At 35.3% G+C, this 19,455-nt stretch overlaps 1 protein-coding gene across 1 annotated transcript in view; it reads right to left on the bottom strand.

Annotated features, from left to right (window-relative positions):
- The window catches only part of PPFIBP2 (PTPRF interacting protein, binding protein 2 (liprin beta 2)), an 87,102-nt gene that overhangs the window by 66,710 nt on the left and 937 nt on the right, over nt 1-19,455 (bottom strand). Inside the window, exon 2 of the mRNA XM_009703285.1 lies at nt 4,951-5,165. Coding sequence (XP_009701587.1) covers nt 4,951-5,165 — 215 coding nt within the window. The remainder of the gene's footprint in view (nt 1-4,950; nt 5,166-19,455) is intronic.

Below are 19,455 nucleotides of genomic sequence, written 5' to 3'. Positions count from 1 at the left end.
GCTGTGTACACCCCCTTTCCACCAGCTCCAAGGCACTATCTAGTATTCATAAATAGCTGCACATATGAAGGACACTTCTCTGCTGTTTCTTGTGTGCTGTGAATTGCTCTAACACACCTGGTGAACTCTCGAGAGGACCAGATCTTCCAGTTCAGGGCTTCCTTGCATCATCAACTCATTGAAAAGGAGCTGCAGCAAGTGGAGGACTGGGGTGTACAACTTTTGACTCTCACTACTGCTCAGAAAACATGTCCATCTAATGTTTCAAGTGGGCAAAAATAAACATGAGTGCTTACCGAATGACAGCTTTTCTACACTGTCCCAAGCAGGCTCTGCTGGTCCATTTTCAATTTAACATGTGTTAATACCACTTGGCAATGGGAAGATTCAACTATATATAGCTCCATCGTGACTCTCAACAGTTGAGTCCCACAGTCAAATCTACCCAGCAGATAAATATACTGGCTTTAACTGGCATTGCTCAGCTGTTGCTGAAAAATTCTATTGATACTTTTATAAAAGCATGTTTTCAAGTACATTGAAGGGCTCTGTATCACAGTAATTTTCTGCCTCTGTTCTGGACAAATAACTGTAAAATGAATCTTAGACAAAAGTGAAATAAAGAGACTAGTGATTATGTTTCAGCAGAGCACTTTAACACATACTTAAAATAAAACTTTGAGGTAATTTCAAAACTTCACAACTCCACCAAGTCAGAATACTGAACTAAGGTTTACTGTTTTAATTCAAGTCCCTGTGAAGACACTGGAGGGGAACAAAACTCCTTGATTTTAACACACAGTAGAAACAATCTCTTCTGAACGTTAATCACGACCAAATGGCAATCAAGACTCTAAGAAATTTATCCTATTTCTGCTAAAAAGTCTGGCTTTACCACTACAGAAACACAGAGCATGAAACGAGACAAAGCACAGCATATACCATAAGGCAAATCACACTATTTTAACAAATGGCCTCTACCACACATTCCTCTACTATTTCTTCTGCTCTTCTCCCCTTTCTGTCTCCTCAAATTTAGAACATTTCAACAGGTTTTCAGAATTAGGCTTCTGAGAAAAAACAATCAGAAAAATACTAATGAGTTTTCAAGAATCAGCATTTTAAGGGACAGTATATAAAGCTACATGGTGAAGTGGCTTGCTTTAAATATAAATGTTCCACTGGAAGGGAGATCAAGTTTTGTGTCCTGGAAATGAGGCTTTCACTCATGCTTAAAATTGTTTTAGGACCACTGTAAGAACAGTAAGGTTCCTCTTTACTCAGAAAAGGATTCCATAAAGATGTACAGAATAAAAAAAAGAATTAACAGTGTAGAAGTTCATTTAGAGTTATGAAATGAAACTGTAACTAAATACATTCTCTCATAGCTCACTGAGTCAGACAGAGTCAGGTGTTACTGCAGCAGTTAATTTTTAATGCTGAAGTTACTACCTGCTTTGTGATATGTCATGTGGTCACTAGCAATGCTAAAATATTTAACAAGAAGCACTGAAACTATACATAAAATTGTTTCATATGAACTCCCCATGATAACTCCCACGTCTTTTTGGTCTGTTTTTAAGGCCAAATTTACAGTCGTAAAGCACATAAACCACTCCAGACATTCACTTAGAGGCAAAAATTTTTGATACAGTTCTTAAATAGTTAAAAGTCTGTAATTAATGATGCTTTATTCCATTTTAGCTTTGTCAAAAGATTTGTGCAGTTACAGCGACTATTAAACCCTCATTCTACGATACATAGTAATAAACTTTCTAAATTCAGTGCTAACTTTGTCAAACCTTTTTCATCTATCTCAAAGCAGTGGCAGCACAGTTAATGTGCCCAGTCATACTGTAAACTCAAGAACCTGATATGTTTAGAGATCCCAGACCACAGAAATGCAAAAAGCAGCCTTTTCAAAAAGCACACCTTTACTTCCACAAATGGTGGGCCTCTTCCTTAGAGGATTGTAGAGGATAACCACAAAATCCAACTTATTGGGTTATTCAATACATGCTAGAGCAGCCCTTCAGCTTCAAAGGAAGGTGCATGGGCCCCAAAAATAAACAGATGTGCAATTAATCATCCACAAAAGAAAATCCCCCTCCAATTCAACCTATAATAGCTCTAAAAAAAAAAAAAAAGTGCTAAAGCATCAGTTCTCCATCTGCTCCAAAGTTTGTTGCAATTTAACTATTGCTACTGATATCAAACATCATTTTATGTAACATTTCAGTTGAATACAACAATTAAAATATAATCCAAATCTCTGTACTGAATTAGTAGCCTACGCTTTGAAGAGAATGCTTAGAAGAGACATTTTGTAGCAAATTCCACTTGAGAGCATCTGGCATTTTCTGTGTAATGATGTCTTACCTGATCGTTACCATTTGCAACAACTGGGGACCCACACCTCAGGGGTGCCTGTATGAACTTGTGGGCTGCTCGCTCATTAGCACATGGGTTAGCAGACTGTGGGGAGCTCCACAGGTACACACAAAAGCTAAAGCACCCACATGTCCATTAGATGTCTGCCAAGAGGGGAACCCACATCCACAGAAGAGGCTCTTCATGCTTGTAACCAACACCAGCTGTGAGAGAGGAAATGTGTGTGTGTAACTGTGAATGTCTATGTGTGCATGTCTGTGTGATTTTAACTTTCTGGAATTAGTTGTACAACTGCATTTAGAAATTTGTAGGTGTTCCTTAACATTTCTTAAGCATCTAGTATCCTGGTTAATCTGTTGTATTGCTGATGTTGATCCTAAATATATTGTTTACTGATTTCTAGTTAATTATGTCTTTAATAAATCAGCAAACAGCTTCAGTCTTGATGTGTTTAAACCATGGGAACTGAGCAGGCATTTTTTATGACATTCTAACATTTCATAGACTAATGATTATCAAACTTTCTTTGGGGCTTCCAATGTGAATGGATTCATTGAGCTAGAGAGTTCTCATTCTCTATAGTTTACGACCTTGACTGTCTTTTTTCACATACCAAGTATCATGTTTCACAGCTCTGGGCTGGAATTAAGGAGTTTTCAGTATGGGATGTAACTATGAAATACATATTTCTTTCACTGAACTGAGCTGAATTTTATCAGATTTCTTCTCAATTTCCAAGTGAAATTGCTGCTTGTCACTGGACAAAGCTCTTCCAAATTTGAAGTACATGGAAGTTGTGTGCATGCTTACAAATTATTTGCATTTTTCAAAACTACAAAAAAAGGTCTACAAATACATAGATTACTAGCCATTTTCAAATAACAGTTACAGCAACTATGCACTACCCTCCCTGTGCATGTCTTTTTTAAAGTGCAGAAATTGTCAATACAGAACAGTGCAAAATATTTTAAAAACAGTGATCTCAACACACTGCACTAGAGATACTCTATACCATCAGTTTCCTTGTTCTGTTGGTTCTGAATCCAGACCGCCCAATTGCTTTATCAAATGGATACTACTCTTGATGCACTGGACAAGGCTCTTAGGATATCAGTAAACTGCAACTCTAAGAGGGAACTATGGCTTCTGTTTTGGCTAGTTTCCCGTGAAAAAGAAGAGATACACATATTTAGATTAATAAGAGAAGTCAAAACGTCAAGTGTTACTTACCTTGCAGAGGTGAAAAGCTAGCTTAATTAATATTTCTGCCACAGAGGGTCCAAAAGCCAGACCACCAAATTCAAACTCTTCAATTTGGTGGTTCAGGGCCAACCTCACTGTGAACAGCTCTGAAAATTTTTGTCTTTTATGCATTAAAAATACCTTTTAGCTATGACAAAGTTTCAAACCAGCATTAAAATTTCTGCTAAGGCAGGAATTCAGTAAGAGCTGGCCTGAGGATATGGACTCAAAATCGAATACTGTAAATCCAAATTATACATTGCCTCCACCTTTTGCTTTCAAAACTGGTACTGAATTCTCATTCTTCTCTCTCATACGGTCCCAAACAGGACTTTCTGGCCATAGACCTGTGCTCTGTGGAGAATGCCAACAGACCAGCAGTTGACAAGTTCAAACAAAAGCAGCTACATTTCCAACAACATTAGGTTATAATAGGCACAAAGCAGCTATAGCAGATGATAAACACTAAACCAGAAGCTACAGACATCATTACATAAAAGTAACAGGCATTGACAAAACCAGAAGAAAATCCATTCATCTAGAAAACTTTTCTGAAGTGACAGGCAGGTTTTACTCATTAGGAAACCACCATTCACTTGCAGTGACAGGCTTGGTGAAGAGGAGTGTTCTAGCAGGACCTGCTGTTTCTCTTCCTTTACATCCAATGGGTCTCTTCTTTTAAGGTCTGTCTGAAGATCTGCTCCTCACCTGGTAAGCCTCAATCTTTTCCAGTATAGTCAAATGTTTATTCCCATTCTATCCCAATATGAATGTCTCACATTCAGAAGCTAGAGCTTTCCTATGTTTACCACCACTGCCTAGTGTACAAGATACTTTGGGGATTCATAATACCGATAGTTAAGTTAAAGGAAATGTAGCGAGAAAAAGGAGAGGAGAATCATCCAATTTCAATTTGTTCTTTCAACAGACAACGCCACTATATTCCAAATTGGTGGTTTACAAATGAAAAGTTTTATAACTAGTTATAAACTTGTTTGTTATCTCCAGCAAAGGACCAACCAAACCAAATCAAAAAAAACCACAGAAAAGGTAACTTTTTGGTAGTTCATTTTTACTATCTTTTCTCTCACCAAGGACAAAAGAAGGTCTTTTACTAACTTCTTATACTCCCTACATCTGCATCGCTTTAGCAATCAGCACAAAGTCGTAACATCCTCAGCTTTCTACGATTGCTCACCATGCCCTGCAGTTCTCCAAGTATGCAGATTTCAATTATAATAAAAATAACTGAAGTATCAAATATTTGAACCAATGCTGTTTGCAAACAAAATGGAAAAGCTGTAACTAACTACTCACCAGATTCTCTTCAAACCACTCCCGTATACACACTGCTGTGGCCCCCGGAATTTGATTTCGCAATGCTTCTTTCTCTTGAGGATCCTGTAGCATTTCCAGTGCCATTTTTAGATCTTCTAGTAGATGCAAAATTTGAAATGTGCCCAAGTATACTGATGGAGCAGGTGACACAATATCATAACCACCATTAGTGTACTCTGTAGCGGACTTTGTACCTAAAACAAGTAAAACCAGGAGAGACAATAATATTATATAATTGTTTTGTAAATGACAAATACCTAGCTTCTACATACTACAACGTTTGGACTTCAGATGCTAACTGAGAAGTATCAGTATTTCAGGATTAGAAATACTTGAGTTAGTCTCCAGATAAATAACCAACACTGGAGATTTAGATATGAGAGGTATGTACGAGCATATTAAAAAATAATTTTGACCTGGAAAAACATTTGAAATGTCTGTTAAATTACAAAGGCCAAAAGCTTACCACAAATCACCTGTAATTTTCCATGGTTACCATGAGATGTCACTAACTTCTCAGCTACATAGTTAGAAGTCCCCACACAGTGTTAAGCAACTTAAGAAAGATTGATTCAGCCCTTTGACAAGAAACTTACACGAAAATAGATCGTGTTACCAGAACTAGAAAAATATGTGACCTTGAGCAGGTTTAAAACCCTCCCATAGAGAACAAAACTCAAAAAGTTAGCAATAAAAACGGCTAATGAAACTTTGCTAGCTCTCTAAATTACAAAAAGCTCTCTCAATTACAATACCTCCCTCCTGCCAGCCCTCCATCACCATTATTATTTTCTCAAGAACAATAAGCACAGCAACAAACACATCTCACTTGATGGAAGAATTATAAATAACACAAATTCTAATATCTCCAAATATTTTTGTCTTAATACCCTGTGTTTCAATGAGATGCACGCTAAAATAAGCTATCTTTTCTCAGTCTGAATTTCAGACCTTGGTATCATTTAATACCCCTTTGTTTCCTTAAGAACTAGTCAGATGGAAAACTTTTATTTGCTCTACTTTTTACAGTTTTTATTTCCAATTCATTGCCTCATGTACATAATAGATTATACTGATGTTACGTCTTCATTCCTGTTCTCTCTGGCATAGAGCAATCACATTTTCCCCCTTTACTTGACTTCATGGGGATTTTTTTTTAGGTTTTTGATCATTTGTATTGTACTCCTCTCAATCTTTTCATTTTGTAACATACTTTACAGGTGTATGTTGGATTCACATAGCATATAGTATTCCTTAGAAGACTGCATCATTGATCTGCACAACAGGATTATAATAATCTTCATACTATTCCTCGTTTTACTCCTGTGTTTAACATCATTTACATCTTAGTTACGAAAGGAACAGAAATCTTCGCTGGGCCTTTGAAAATTATTTGCTAAGTTTTTTTCCTGAGCAGATGTATTTAATTTGAAACCTGGATGTATAAGTAATTCAAATTTTCTTCTTGACTGCACACTACTTTGCATTAATCAATGTTAGTTTGCCTGCTATGGTTATTTATCTACTATGATTTGGACTTGACAAACTATGTTTGAACCCAATGGTTGATTTTACATATAGCTTGATATACAACTAATACTTAAATAAAACTAATGAATACACTGACACTCTAGGTCCTAGTACACTGAAATGCCTTCTGCACCTAGATTAGCTTTTGACCAAAATGCTAACTGATCATTTAAGCCTAATATTGTTTCCCATCTCAATCAGTTTTTGGTCCAAGACAATATTTTATCTCATCTTGTGAATGCTTAACTTTACTCAAAGCTTTTGGGAAAATTCTAAATAATATTAACCAAGTTTTCTTCAACCACTGCTTTAATGACACAAAGAATTCTGTCAGATCAATTATCTTTGCAAAAAAAACATGTGGTTTGAATTCTACTATATGATGTACATGGTTTTTTGTTTGACTTTTTTAAACAATTCAAAACCATCCCTAGAAATTTCTAAAGTTTTGCAAGGCTCAGTAGTAGGGGTTTTATTTTTTTTAAAGCAACACTTATTTTCACTACTGTAGTGTTTTATATAGTCTTAACCTCTTTTCAAACTCAGGAGTATTCCCTGTTTTGTCCAGTTGACTTCCACAGTTTATGAGTTTATTTTAATACCTCAAGTGTGAGATCTCATCTTCATTTCTGGCTAAGACCATGTCCAAGATAAAGTTTCTTCAATATCCGGTGCTATAACGACTGCTACACAAGACAACTTCACCTCGTAAATCAACCGTGTCTTCCTGAATTATTTTCTTTTGAGGAGAGGATCAACTAACTGTTTTGCTGGATTTGAGTATTCTAACCAATAAAAGATATTTTCTTGTGTATTTCTATACTCTCAGCTACTTATGCCAGCTTAGTTGTTTCTGTTTATGTACTTCCTAATGCAGGTTAATATTAAACTCTAGCAACTAAAACCAGCAGATTTCCAAATTGTGTAAGAGCCATTCGGATCACATAACCTCTTAAATCTTTTCAATCAGCCAGAGCTGCTCACTACTTACTTTCCAAAAGAGATACGCACACAAACTGAAATCTGGCACTGTCTTCTTAAGTAGCATTGATGCCACTTTTAAAGATGTGGCTTCCTTGGATATTGTGACATTAGGACTTTTAAACTAGTTTTCTCACTCTTTCTTTTGGAAAACATGCTAATTTTTTTTTGTCTTTTTGCTTAGCAAGTATTTTTCACATCAGAAAAGCAGATAGGATCCAAAGTTATTTCATAATCAGCTTTGGTAGCTACCCCTTCAATGAAGTGACAATTTTAAATACATATGGAATGGGAAAAACTTAATGGAGCATTCTGCTATAGCACTCTTTGTGTTATTTGTACGAACACTTTTTATATACAGGCAAGAGAGAAACAAACAAACAAAAATCCACACAATCCAAACAAACCCACACAAAATTTCAGGCCCATAACCAATACTCCATGTGTGAAATAAAAGCCATAATCTTTAAGCTAAATACAGATTTAAAACAATTGTTCAGGAGTTCAGTTAATTATACTAGGTAGGTAGTTTATACAGCCAAATATAAATCCATACCATACAGACCACTGTAACTTTCTTGAGGACAGTATTGGTGACATCTTCCCTCACCAGTCTAAATGCCTCACTATATATCACATCTTGCCTCCATCCTTAGATTATCATGGCTACAACATTACTAGTAACATCTACCTTCTATAGCAAATAATTTTAAATTCTGTAGGAAAATTCAATGACAGTGAAATTCACATATTTTGGCATGCCTTTATTTGATTTGCTTCTATCAAAACACTAGGAAAAAACCCATCTACGCACTTTAATCTTGGCAAGCAAAAAAACTATCACCCTTAAAGAAACTCAGTTCTATAAAGGTAAAAATTCTCAAGTGCTGGAGCACAGGCAGGGCCAGCCAGGAATTATATGTTATGTGATTTCTCAAGACTGGGCACACTCCATACGAATGTTTCAGTTATCCCAAGCTCTTCAACTGTTCAGACTGGCAGAATTCTAAGCATCCTCAAAGTCTCACATTTTACATAGCAGCAGAATGTCATAATTTCTCAAGAACTGTGTCCACGTGTAAGGCACGTGTACTGAGTCTCCATAGTTATAATCTAAAGTGGGTCTTGAGGACAGTCCTGTCCTGTGTAGGGACATTTGGAAAGTGGTAATATGTTTTTACTGGGAAAGAACGTCAGCTTGACATCTAGTGATTGAGACAAAGTCAATTTAATAATTTTCAGGCTTTTTGCTTACTGTTCCCTTTCCTGCTGCAAGTTTTCCTCCATTTAAGTTTGCATGAAATAAGAAATAAAAAAGAAGCCTGAAGGAGAAAATATTTTTCTATTCATTGCTAACAAAAAGCGGTGCAATAAATGAAAATCGTCAAAGACATCCTTATGGGAAACTCATGTTCCCTGAACTACCTAACAACACACAAAAGCTGGTATATCTTATGACTTGGAATTCATTTTGAGCATAAATAGTATAGGATTTTAAACTACAGAAGATAGTTTAAAAGTTAACTTTAAAAGAAGTTTTAAAAGTTAAAAGATACATCAAAATTTTCTTACCTAATAATAGTAAACAGTCAACACAGTATTTGTTTGCTTACATGAATGAAGATATAATGATCTTACAAGTGAATTGTCTGTAAATTCTTATATGCACTAGTTCCACTTAAAAGGAAAAATATCTCTTTGATTAATACCAACTAAAGTTAAATGAAGGAAATAGAGATGGAAAGACTCGATTTCATTCATAATTTTACATCTTTCAACTGAGGTTATTATCCATGAAAGAAATGTTTAAAAAAAACCCCAAATCAGTAGTATTCAAGATTTGTATTTAGACATCAAAAAGCAGGCACCAATGACAGAAGAACATACCTGTCTCTGATACCACCAGAAAGACAGACAAACGAAAACCCAAACCATATCTGTACCCTTATCATGCCAAGAATACATGACATAATTCTGAGATGTGCTGAAGATTCTAGCTTTCAGCAAGTAAAATTCCACTGGTTTCAAGTCACTGGGATCACAAACATTAAGCAAGGACTTAAAAGTGCTTTACTTTGCTGGATGAGGGCCAGAATACTCAACAAAAATTACAAAGCCCTCCCATGAGTAATTATCCTTCTCTGGAACAGGAGCTACCCACAGATCTCCCTGCATCACTAAGAGAACATAAGCCTTCACACCTCCCCATCAAATACACACATACACTCTTCCTTTGTGAAATTATTTTAAAACTGTTTGCTATGGGTTGCTACTGTAGTACCTTTTATTCTCCTGGCTGAAATGGAAAATTAAGAATTCCTCTGAACGCAACAACCAGTGCACTTTATACAAGGTAAAGAAATGCAGAAATGCAGAGTTCAACTCAACATTTTAATTCAGAAAGCTTCCTGTTTTACTGCTTAAATTCAAATGAATCACAGGCTTGCTTCTCTTATTCGCTTTCCATGTAGTTTCATATTAAGTAGGATATATATTGCTCACCAGAAGGACAAGAACACACCCTGAAAAACAGAAGTAAAAGTGTGGAGGAGTAAATATATTTCTTTGCATTAGTGTAAACCTTTACATCATCATGCTGCAAAACACATTAAGTTTTAGCACCAGACAGTAAGAATTTGGATCTTCCTGCAGATTGATGCAAAAAAAAAAAGAGGTGCCATAGTGCAAACAGAACACTACATGTTACCAGCATACTCTACCATTAACAGCAATTAATTTGTGTGTAGCTTTATTATAGATAGCTGGTGAAGAATGTGTTCAAGCACAAGAATTAGATGCTCAGGAAATATGAGTGCAGTTTTGAACTCTTGCAAAAAGACTCATTTTGTATAGCCTTGAGCAAGTCACAGTTTTCCTGTGCCTCATTTTTTTCCAGGGGTAAACAGGACACTGGGGAGTCTTTTGTCATTATATTTATATAATACTCGACACCACGGTTTCCCAGTGTACTACTAGAACACAATTAATCATTATAAACGTCCACCTTAGAGGAGTAGGAAAGAAAGTGGGGAAAAAAAAAAAAAAGTATTGGAACTAAGACATTCCAAGCAGCTCAATTCTGACTTCCACACACAGACAGTGGGTGAAGGAGGTTAAATGTTGCTGCGTGGTATATGTATAGTAGAAACAATAACAAAAGTAATAAAAAAAGGAAGACAACTTTTAGGTTACACATTTGCTATACTCTGACTATGCAAGCACATTTTTAGTTCAAAGTTCCTTGCAATTAGCTGAATGGCTTCAAAGAAATGTTCCTTTTGGGCAAATATATAACCTATTCAGAAAACAGCACTACTGAAGGCTTGCAAAAATAAGTTACTAGGCAGAAGTAAAGAAAGAAGCAGAAAGCCTTGCCAGTTCGAAAATCCACTCGCCTCAGCTTTTATTGTATACATTCATCCATCACCCAACTTTCATCACTCTTAGCAGTAGATACTGTTTCTGATCTCTCACTTTTCCTTGCATCTTAACTTCTGATCCCCTGCATTCATCCTTATTATCTCAGTCTTTTCACTCTAAAACTGGCTGAGTCTTAGGAAAAAATTCCTGGTAACACACAGCTCAACCATCAGAGGTTAAAAAGAGATATTCCTAAAACTGCTGACTCCTATAGTCCAGAAAATAGCAAAAAACAACAAAAGCCCCACAACAAAACCCAAAAGCTACCTCTATGCTGGGGTAAGGATGACTTTCTATAAAGCTGAAATGCTCAACGGTAATATTTTTGATATTCAACCAACAGTTATTAGAATAAAATTATAAACATACTTTTTCTCTGGCCTTTCAGTCAATCATTACACTGCTAGAGCATTTTTTACCTGAGTTTTCACTCAACGAGCATATAGGTTGTCCAAGTTCTTCCTCTCTCCTTCAAGACTACAAAGTGTAATTTTCTTTGAAGCACAAGTCTCTTTTTGTCATCAAGATAGCCTCGAAAATGTGAATTTACGTAACCTAGTAGTAAGGTCTGGATGGGATATAACTCAGCCTCCTTGTTCCTAAGCCTTCTGTCAAAGGAGTGAAGAGGTAGCTCACACAATCCTTTCTTCTCATACTGTAATGCAAAATACATCACAAATGTTGTGTTTTGAATCATAGCTCATATTACCTTCTCCTCAAATCTCTGCTTTTAGATCTTTAACTACAGGGAAGAGTAACAGTTAAGCTGGATTAGCAGGAAGCCCTAGGAAAAAATTTCCAAGCCTAGAAACATTAATGACCACATTCAGATGCAAGTTTCATGCAGCTCAGATGATTTTCAACCGAGTTTTATATACAACCACACGTGGAATCCTTGAGACAATTTTCAAGAACTGCCTATAATTTCTTATGCAAATTATCTACATAATTACTGAACCTTTTTCCTTTTACATACTTATAGACTATGAGCTGTGATGTGCAGCACATTAGGTACTGGATACACAACTACAACAAAAAGATCTCTCCTATCCAGAAACACAAGCTAAGCAGCCTAACAGCTGGTGAAAAAAGGAAGATGGATTATGGAGCTATGATGGAGATTTGAGGCCAAGTCTCCATCGCACAGGAAAAACAGGATCAACACATTCAAGACAAAGAAGAACAAATACTTGCACCAATTTTACAATTTTCTCTTTTTTTTTTTGTATTTACACACACACACACAGAAGTGTATTTAGGGTGGATGAAACCAGTAGTCTAACTAAAACAGTGTTGTGAGACAACAAATACATCTTTTTAATACAAAATCCATAAATGTTTGTAGTGAGCAGTAGTAAGCTACTGGTAACATGAATACTGTTTCATGAAAAAAATGAATCTTCAAAAGCATAGGGAAAATAAGAGCATTCAGTTTGTGAGGAAACAAAGGCATCTTATTTTATAAAAATTACGCTACTTTGATTTTTAAAAAGACTCTTTCAAATCAATTTCATTGCCTTAAAGTAGGGAGTTGAGAACTTATGATTTTGAATTTAAAGAAATCCCATGTTTCATAAAACTTATTTAAATCTTAGAAATGTGTGCAGTAGCCTGTTAAACAATGGAGTGACTCATGTCATCTGAAAAACATATCGCATCCTATAAGCCACAAAAGAACCTTTGTGTATCAGATTTTCAACCGTATGGGGTTACGGTCATCCTGGTTTAACTGCCTTTCTTTGCTACCTATTGTATCTACATCTATTTACATTTCTGTTTCTTTTCCATCCTTTTTCAAAACTTAATACAAATATCTATGATGTATGGATTTTGTTTTGCATAAAGATAACGTAGTACTGCATTTTTGGTAAGTTGATGTACCTGTCTAGGCCATGACTATATTTTTGTTGTTTTATACTGACAGAACTGTTTATTTATAGTCAGAGATAAAGCATTTAAAGTAGCATATTTCAATTCCAAAGATTTATCTATTTTGAATTAATTTTAACTCTTATTTTCAAGAAAGTGTCTAGTTTTGTTGTTTTGCTGGAAAGACAAGAACACATACAAGGGAACTCAAAGACCAACTTGATCAGTAAATCATTGTGACTTGGACCTTTGGAGGACAATTTTGTCTTATACAAAACGATTTTAAGTATCTATTTTTGTAACAGATCACTAAGTGTTTATAGGAAACAAGTTATCAATGCTTTCAGCTCCCTAAGGTTCTGTAGTACTGTCCTGTTTACAGAAGGAATCCATCAGTACTACAAACAAGATTCAGAGAGTCTTCACTCTCTATCTTGTGCTCCGACCCGCACTATCTGTGAAAAAACATGCTTAGGACAGTGAGAGTATGGGAAGCATGTTTTGGGACAGCAGCTCAAATAGCTATAATGACCTCTTGCAAGGTTAAGCACTCAAAATTGAAGAAATTCCAAACTTCAGGTTGCTCTGGCAACCCTAGGCAAGGAATGAGTAGACAACGCTGCACATGTGCAATCAACAGCAAGTTGCCATGATTTCACATGCTTTTAAAACACGGATCAAAACTGCACCTGAACAGTTATGCAAGGTCTTAACTTGAAGGCTACAGCATGTGTAAAGCTCCTAAATATAGTATCAAATAGCTGTAACGGTTATTCAAGCACGTGCACGGTTTGTGAGGCCATGTGTTAGATGTTGTTAACGAACCTAAAAAAAAACCCCACAGATAGCTGACATGAAAAATTATGGATTAAATAAATAGAAATACATTGAACTGCTATATTTTTAAAGTTTTAAAATATTTTAAATTGTTACAAATCTGTTGTTGCTGATAACATCTAAGGAATTAACGAATTGGCTTTTCTGAAATTGAGTATCTGAAGCTAAATGTCAGCACCTAGCAAGCTATAAGAAGTGTTATAAAATAAAGATAAATGTTGAACTACAAATTATAAACCCTAAATATTTGTGTTAAGTTTTTATATTTTCCCCTTTAATATCCAGGGTGGTCAAAGGTCACCATTTTTACCTTTTTTTCCCCTCACAATATTCTTGATACATAATTTTCTGCAATTGTAATGACACTAAGTTATAGAGTTCTCTATCAAAGACCTGATTTCAAGTAATTTATTATTCAACTTCCTTTTTCATCTCTATTGCTATAAGATCTACGCATAAATATGCTCTAGCTAATGGTTTCAAAAAGCCATTATAGTATCTTGTATAGTACAACTTCACAAATGCTCACCTTAATTCATACATAGCAGTATCTACATAGCTGTAGATATATTATTTCATTTGTTCAGAAAAAAAGTCTATATTATTGATTGAAAAAGAACAGAAAATAAAAAGGAAATGCACTAATCATAAGTGAAGCACAGCCATTAACACAAATACAATATATTTAGAAAATACAAGAAAACCACTGCAGCTGTTGCTGTTCAATTATTCCAATCTATAACAAAAGAAATTGCTCATTATTTAAATTACTCCATTTCTCTCATCATTATTTCAACTATTGTCTATGTCAGTTCAGTGCTTTAAAATGAAATTCTACAAAGATCTCTGTATTAAAATCATAAAAAGTTATACACCTTTACTATAGAAACTAAATTTTGAATTTGAAAATGCTGTGAACCTTGAATAGGACAGAAATGATAAAAGTACAAAGCCATCTCGAAGTATACAAATCTAAAAGAAAAAATAGAAGCTATTCTCTAGTCATTCTACACCATCACAAGAGGTTCATACTACCCATAAGCTGCATGTCACCCAGCGTGTATTTCAAATGAGACCCACCCACCCGTCCAACACACACCACAAAAAATAGGATTAAGTGCTCTCTGTCTGGTCTGGACAATTTCAGTCTCTCATGAAGCAGAACAGAGTTGTCTATCTTCTTCACTTAAAGTGCTGTGAGACTAGTTCTCACATTCTGAATGAATCCTGTGATGATGTATATGACTATTCACGGGTAAAGGTCACTAAGAAATATTTTGATTTCCTATTATTTATGCAGAAACTCAATGAAAATCTTATTTCACAAAACCTAAAATTTATCCAAAGGGATTCAAATGAGAGTGTTAGTATTTTTTGTCTACTCCTGCATTTTTAATCCAAGCTCTAATCACTTAGCTAGAGGTGACTTACTTACCTAACACATCCAGGAACACAGCATAGCTCTGAAGCTCGAACTCTATTATTTTCATAGCAAAATTTTGATGGGGCAGAACAATAAAAGAAAAAAAAAACAAAACAAAACACAAAACCCCCCACAAACAGGTCCTCCTTCAAATTCCAGCAAATACATCCCACGAGGAAAATATATTAAACTTGAATTAAAATCTTGTTCATCTCTTAGGTATCATTTCCTCCAAAGGCACCTTCTTCAGCAAGGATGTGGGAAGTGGTTGGGTTTGTAGCACACAGCCAAAGCAATGAACTGAACACAAGTGTTCTGCCACTTCAAGAGAAGGGAATTTAAACATGCCTCCTTCTTGGACAACTTCTTGACAAACTTTTAAATTATTTATATTTTTTTAATCTCCCAGTACTAATACTGAAATGTCAGTACACACTCATGTGATAACATATTTAACTTTCTCATTATTTTTCAGTAAGCAATAATTGCAGGAGCTCTGTTTAAAATGAAACTCAATAATTACACTGATTACTTGGTGAATATGAAGAGACTCTGGAGCTGCAGCAGACTGTAATATTGTGACAGGATTTTTTAGATCTTACAATTATGGTCATTATTCACAAAAAGAAATAATGGATTTCCAGATTGTTGACATAGAGAAGCGTTTGATAGAAAAAAAAAAAGTAAAATAAAAATTATTTTAATTCATTAGGATATATCAGAAAGAAAAAATAATCAAAATCTATAGTCCTATAAAGAAACACATTTTAATAAATGGGTACAAGATGAATAAAAGGGAAAGTAATGACTTGGTCAGACCTCAGAGGAAAGCAATGCCAAAGTCATGCACCTCAAATAAAGAATGCATAGATAGATCTGACATATGGGCGCTTTCTTTAGAGAAAGCCTCTGTTTAGAGTGCAAGTCATTCTAGCTAATGGATAAGTCATGTTCATTGACAATCACATTAGCCCTTTTTGCTATTTTAGTCAAATAAGGCTAATCATTTAGCATGCCTAATTTATATAGCTATGAGGGTGGGTTATCAGTACAGATGTACTGAAGCATAAAAGACTTGGGAACACTGACCTATCTGTCAAATTTGATCAAGCCCAATGAATTTCAATTTGTTAATCTTGCTTCACAATCCTACTCTCATGCACTCTAAACACTAATACATTTTGCATTGCACTGAGATGCACAGTCTAATTCAAATAAAAAGTTTTATTGTAATCAGAATCATGTATGAGGTATGTTAACATTTGGAGTAAGGGACATGACTTTTAAAATTAGAAGGCTAAAAGCAGGGCTGCAAATCTGTAAATATTTGTAATATGTATTTACATGCCCAGTTCCTACATTAAAGCACAAGACCACAATCTAATATTTAAAAAACTACAGCTAATAAAAGAAATCAGGACTGTTTTCTCATTAAACAGAGAGAATGCTGGTTTTGCATGTGTATATATATATACACCTCCACTCAAGCTTCAAAAATTAACCAATGCCAAGTGACACCTCTCAACTTCTCGCTATTCTAAAATAGTGATTAATGTTCATTTTATGCCTAAGGCAAAGGTTTTGGAGGCCAAGAGAAGAGCATAGGTCTCCTAGTACCCACTCAGGCCTTGTTCCAAAGGAAACATCTTTTTCATGAGGTACATAAGTTTCCAACAGTTGAGGTGTAGCCTTAGTCTTTGAATCCAGTGCTGCCTAGAGATATCTATGGAATCTGGATTCAGTGAACTGAAATAGCACAAGCTCTGAACAGCTGATTTTTTGCTGTTTCCAGTCTATTCCAAGAGCAGCTACATTTGCAGAAATGATTGGTCCAATATTTGCATAATATGGTATATATAAATCCGCAGTTAGAAGATCTCAGTCCTCGTTTGTTTCATGACAGTCCTCCAGTCCTCCTTCTGAAGGAGATTCCTACCTTATTTGTTCTCTCGCCATACAAGACAAGAGAACGTTCCTGTTTTCCAGTCCCTGTCCAAATTGCATACAGAAGCTTACCAGATTGAATTAGAGAGAATCAAACTTGAATAATTACTATGTTCCTCAATTTGAGGCAAATTGGGATAATAACTATACCCAAGTATAGGCTCCAGCAGATATATTGGGTCCTTCAATCACACCAGCATATTCAAGAAAGCTCTGGAACGCACAGAACATCAGCTAGAGGAAAACAACCACAACAGACTTAACTCTACATGTCTTAATATGTCTTAACTAGTTCTAGTAATGGAAAATAATAAATAAATAAATAAGGTAAACCATCTTCCCACTGAATTGAGCTTTTACTTTATAACTCAAAATAAGTAAAGGAATAAAGCAATATGATTTTATTTTTTTTTGTACAGGTAGATAAAATTCTGAAATCATATGGGAAGTATTCAAATAACAATGATGAGACTTGACAAATGCATTGTCTGAGAAGTATCTTGGTTCTTTCCCCATTAGATTTCTTTACATAAGTGTGTTTTCCATATTGTACTGAATATCAGTGGACTTCAGACTAAAAATTTAAGTAACGTGAAATCATTAAGTCAACTCTCTTGAAGAGGTTGCCAATTTGCTCATGACCTATCCATGCATTGTGGAAACAAACTACATACCACTAACATGTACTAGCACTAATATTATTCTCATACTAAATCCAAAACACAGCACTGTACCAGCTACTAGGAAGAAAAGTAATTCTATCCCAGCTGAAACCAGGACAAAGCCTGAATCTTTTTGCTTTAGAGTCTGGGCACCAACACTACTGCCAAACGGCTGGGAATGGGACATGCAATCTGCTGATTCACACAGACTATTTCTCCTATCATTTCCTTTGCTTCACTGTATCACTGTCTCCAACACCACAGCAACTGACAGGGGTAAAAGTGATGCTGTTTGGAAGCCTTGAACAATTTAATTCTATTCCTTATTTATCAAGATTAAACCCTAAAACGTTATGGGCACAAACAATCTGAAAAAGGAGTGGGGAAAAGGAAAAGAATATTAAAAACAAATAAAAAAATCAAACCTGGCTTCTGACCTCAATTATTTTTGTAGCATGAAACTGGAAGAAAGATGTGATTTTCTTAGGCAGTCATTTAATCAGTTATGCCACATATTGCAAGGCTATCTTTCCATATCATGGAAAAAATACCCAACGCTAAACACATATTGTCTTACCCAGAACTAGTCTCATAACAATCATTTTTCAGAGTTTCCATTCATGTTACCCTCTCAGTTGAAAAACCATACAGGTTGTAAGTCTGCAAAACATTTTTTAAGGGAATATGAAATGGCATCTTCAAGTAAAACTGAAATTTCTTCTAAACAAAACAGCACTGCTAAGATAAGCAAGGTGATAGACCTGTTTGTTGAATACATGGTCTTTTATTGCTCGTAAAAGTAGATGCCGGACAATTTGAGATCTGTTGGATGCATGATCTATTAACAGAAAAGACTGAAGCAGATGAAATCCTATGGAATGACAAAGCCGAAAATCCTCAAAATCATGACAAGTTTTCTAACCCTTTCCTTCAAATGAAAACATATGACAAAGCTCTGACAACTCCAGGAAGAAAATAAGTGTCTAATGTGAGAATCAATTTAAATAGAATATGTCTATTTTTCTTTCTCTTGATTTTTCTGAAGAATGGAATCATCAATGCATCCATGATATCACCAATGTGTGCTGGCCTATGTATAAATCATCACAGAAGAGAGATATCGAGGTAAAATTTCCAGATGTATGCAGATGATTTATAAGCACAGGTTCCACAGCATAATTACAATGACATGGGCTTCTGTGCTACTTTGGTGCTTTTATAGCACTAGCCATGATCATAACCCAAGGTTTGAAATGGCTAAGAAATTATTTCAGTTCCCTAGTTTATGAATTATGGTTTGTGACTTGCTTTCCTTGTTCTCTCTTTACATATCTGAAGGAAGTCCAATGCTTCCCTGACTATCTGTTTATGTGTTTTGTAAGAGGTGAAAAAATAAAATCCCAATTAACTTCTGTTGGTTAAAATCTTGTTTGTATTACATTTTACATTCAGAAAAAGAAGAGAGAAGGAAATATATGTCTACATTTTCCTATTTGCCCGGAACTTGTTGCACTGGTGTGAAAAGTTATTTGTGGAATTATATCTATCACATATTCACATTTACACTTCTGTGTATCTTAGCAGTCTGTTAAAGCTTGCACATTTAGAATAAAGTGAAGATCCATATGTCGATGAGAAAAAAAAATCTAGAGGTTCTTTAAACTAAAAATCCTGGATAATGAATTCTTGCCTAATCACAGCTTGCCTGCTTGCTCCATATTAGTCTCTGGACAGAAAGCTTTACTACAAGAGCAGGAGGAAAGGTAGGAAGAAGCCCAACTGCAGCAACATGCGGCTGATGTCATCATCTTCATCATT

Source organism: Cariama cristata, unplaced genomic scaffold, assembly GCF_000690535.1.
Source record: "Cariama cristata isolate BGI_N322 unplaced genomic scaffold, ASM69053v1 scaffold3577, whole genome shotgun sequence".
Classification (NCBI taxonomy): Eukaryota; Metazoa; Chordata; class Aves; order Cariamiformes; family Cariamidae; genus Cariama; species Cariama cristata.
Note: the sequence above shows the minus strand (reverse complement) of the source record. Positions and strands in the feature narration are given on the sequence as shown.